This window comes from Microtus ochrogaster, chromosome 8, assembly GCF_000317375.1.
Source record: "Microtus ochrogaster isolate Prairie Vole_2 chromosome 8, MicOch1.0, whole genome shotgun sequence".
NCBI lineage: Eukaryota > Metazoa > Chordata > Mammalia > Rodentia > Cricetidae > Microtus > Microtus ochrogaster.
The window spans coordinates 82396194-82399540 of NC_022015.1; the positions used below are offsets into that span (position 1 = coordinate 82396194).

The 3347-nt window shown below is 44.7% G+C and overlaps 1 protein-coding gene across 4 annotated transcripts in view; it reads right to left on the bottom strand.

The window, feature by feature from the left end:
- Positions 1 to 3347, bottom strand: part of Gpam (glycerol-3-phosphate acyltransferase, mitochondrial) — a 61694-nt gene that overhangs the window by 24035 nt on the left and 34312 nt on the right. For all 4 annotated transcript variants that reach the window (XM_013348172.2, XM_013348173.2, XM_013348171.2 and 1 more), the window contains exons 5-6: positions 2753 to 2826; positions 286 to 399 (exon numbers count right to left, since the gene is read on the bottom strand). In XM_013348172.2, coding sequence (XP_013203626.1) covers positions 286 to 399; positions 2753 to 2826 — 188 coding nt within the window. The remainder of the gene's footprint in view (positions 1 to 285; positions 400 to 2752; positions 2827 to 3347) is intronic.

A 3347-nucleotide genomic window follows, 5' to 3' on the forward strand; every position in this document is an offset into this window, starting at 1 on the left:
GGCACCGTCCTCCTCACAGTCCATCAGACAGGGCTGTCCGTCTGTCTACACGGCACTGTGCACACAGTCCATCAGACAGGGCTGTCCGTCTGTCTACAGGGCACCGTCCACCACACTCCACTCTCCTGACTTCCCTCAACTTCTTTTGTGACTTAACACTTACCATTCAGAAATGCAAGCATTCCCTAGAGAGAAAAGCAGAGAAACCACAGAAGAGGCTCAACTCCCTCTCCTCCCACTGCCACACCCAGCTGCCCCCACCTTCTCAACAGTGCCCCGCCTCACCTGCTGCTGTTCAGTACGTTTTCAGTGATGTTGGTAGCAAACATGCCCTTATGGACGTCCCGTTCTTGAACAAAAAGGATGTAAGAAAGACGTCTTGCCAGCCATCCTCGGTGCCTGCAACACACAGAGAAACTTCTCAGCAAGTCCTGCACACTTCACTACACAGTGATTTTCCACAGAGAGCGCTGGGGTCACTTATTCCAGCCTGCAGCCCTAGAGGTCAGAATGCTATGCAGCTGTCTGGCTCATTACTTTCATAGATTCTCAGGGAAAACTGAAACTTGGAAATTGTTTATCAATGCTTAAATTGTCTCATTTTTCTGACTAGTAATCCAAATCTGAAAACAGAAGAGACCTCTGACTTAATTAATCAATAGCACTGCAAAGACAAGCAAGTGGGATGTTACTCATTAGCTATGTAGGAGCTGGGAGACAGAGGTGGGGACAGCTTGGAGCTACAGCCATACACTACAAAGAGGAAACTTGGCGGTCTCTTCCCAACACAAAGGGCTATATTGTTTTGTATTTAAGCATTCTTCCAAGATAATCACTGAGCCTCAAAGTGAATTAAAAGCTAATCAAGTCAGACATCCAGCTGTAAACACGCATCAGGTCTAAGCGAAAGGACATACTGGTGGAGGTGATGGCCACCACGTGCTGAGGAGCTGGGGGACACAGATGCATATCAGAGTAAGATGCTATGACTCTCGCTGTGTAATGGTTTGAAACAATGTATGACAATGACCGAAAGCAACATTGTTATTTCCTCCATGTGACATCAACAGCAGATTCAAACAGGTCAACAACTCAGAAGGCGTGGAGTGGAAGTGTCTGTGAACACTCCTGTAGCCTGACTCTTCCTTTCCCGTCACCGCGTTCTGAAAGGTGAGCTCCCGGTGCCACATTCTCCCAAGCCCTCTGCGGTGAACATTTCAGATGACGACGATGACAGGAAGCCCGAGTGTTCCCTGAAATGGCTTTGCAACCTCCTAACATGGATTTGTGTGGTGTGGAAGTGTGGGTGAGCGAGCATCCGAGGACGTGAGAGAGTGAGAGCGCATGCGAATGTGTGCGAATGGCCCAAGAATGTGTGGCAGGACAGTGCACACCCGTGCGTGCAAAAGCTCTCAGCCTTTGTCATTTAACACACAAGGAGCTACACAGGCAACTTGTTTCATGAAATAGTTTGAGCTACCATCAGGTCAAAATAGCTGATGCCTTTTAAAATATCTTAAAAACTGTTCCAATCAGAGATAACACACAAAAAATATGGCTTCATAAGTAAAATGTCTATTTACATAAAAAAGAAAGTTTATTTACTTAGGATCACAGTCATGTCTACTAAGAACAAGAAATAAAAACAAATTTCATGGATCAGTCTCTCCTCTCTGCTTTAAATTTAAACGGAGGAGACAGAGAGGAACCTGTGAAATGGAAAGGAAATGCCTGGACTTGGCCTCTGGTTCTATTACCAAGGCAAACTTGAACACACAAGCGGGTCTGGTACTCTCACCCAGGACCCTCTTCATCTAGTTTAGAGCAGAGCCATGGAGGACCAAAGCCACACACTGTCTTTGTGGAGCATCTGCCTAGAACCCCAGAACACCACCGACCGCCTTCGGGCATCTGCTCTTAGAACCACAAGGACTGTGGTGGCTTTGGCTGCTGTTTCTCTTGCTTTGCAGACACATTTTTCTAACTTTCCCTTATAGAAAGCAAAGGCCCCTTTGTCCCCAGCACCTGCCAGGTCCCTATGTACTGGAATTCAGAAATCAGAACTCCTTTTTTTAACTTATCTTCACTAAATAAGTCAAGCAGGGGACTGACAGCAGGGAGAAAGGACACAGGTAGACAGACAGCGAATCTGAGCACAGTACAGAGACTGACATCATGAAAACACAATGAAACACACCATCTGTCCAGGAGACGCTCACTCATAAAGGGGGCCTTACTAAAGAGGGCTCTACAGTGGGGAGATGTCCATCACTGGTCTTATTTTTCATTCCTGTGTTGGTGTATGTCTGCACACATATGAGCACACATGGCAGCCCGAGATGACTCAGGAGCTGACACGCCTTCCATCATTGGTTTCAGGAATCAGACTCAGAAAGTCAACAAGCTAAGCCATCTCAAGGATTCCATTTATATGCTTTTGGAGTACAAAATAGCTACAGTGTATCATAAGACATGCAAACCTACATCTCTTCTCAAAGAAATACTCCCTACTGCATAGCAAAAGTCAGTATCTACATGTGTTAAAGAATACCACAGGTGACAGACAGGAGAGCAGCATCAACCGTGACGGCCTCCAACTGCCATCCTGCTTCTGATCTTTAGACGAGCTCGCTTGTGCCAAAGGCTCACATTCTGCCCACTCTAGACACCACAGGTACATCTTAAAGTATGCTAATTACCATTACAGTTTTACTTCTAAGACTTATTAGAAGTATAAAAAATGTCTTTTTACCTTGTGTGAGTTTCATTGATATAAATAACATTCCGCAAACCCAAAGATGGGATACTGGGGTTGAAAAACCTTTCCTATAAAAACAAAATGAATGTAGACGTGAATTCACAGCTGGGTTGATGGTCATGAATCCTAGTAATGTCTCTAGAAGACATCCAAACTTCAAGCATAACAGTAGCAATTGCTGCTTCCAAACTTGTAGAATGAAGAAAATAAATATTTTGTTAAATAGAACTTTTTCTACTTTAAAGATTGTCACTAACTGAAGGTTAACTTTGAAACCTCCATGGTATCCCTTTCCCACCACTCTCTCCCCTACAGAGTAGGGACCTACAATCAGCTTCAGTCACAAAGGCACAGATTTCAGTCTTCCCCAAATGCAAACTATTATTCTAAATATCAGTTACTGTTTAACCCCTCAGTGCACAAGACACATGAAAATTATCCATGGTATGTGTAAGAAAATTGCGACTGCCACAACCTGAGCATTCAATCTCAGACATTTCCACTCTGTGAAGCAGCTGAGCACCTCACGGCCACCTAACAGTGTATCTTCCACAACCTGAGCATTCAATCTCAGACATTTCCACTCTGT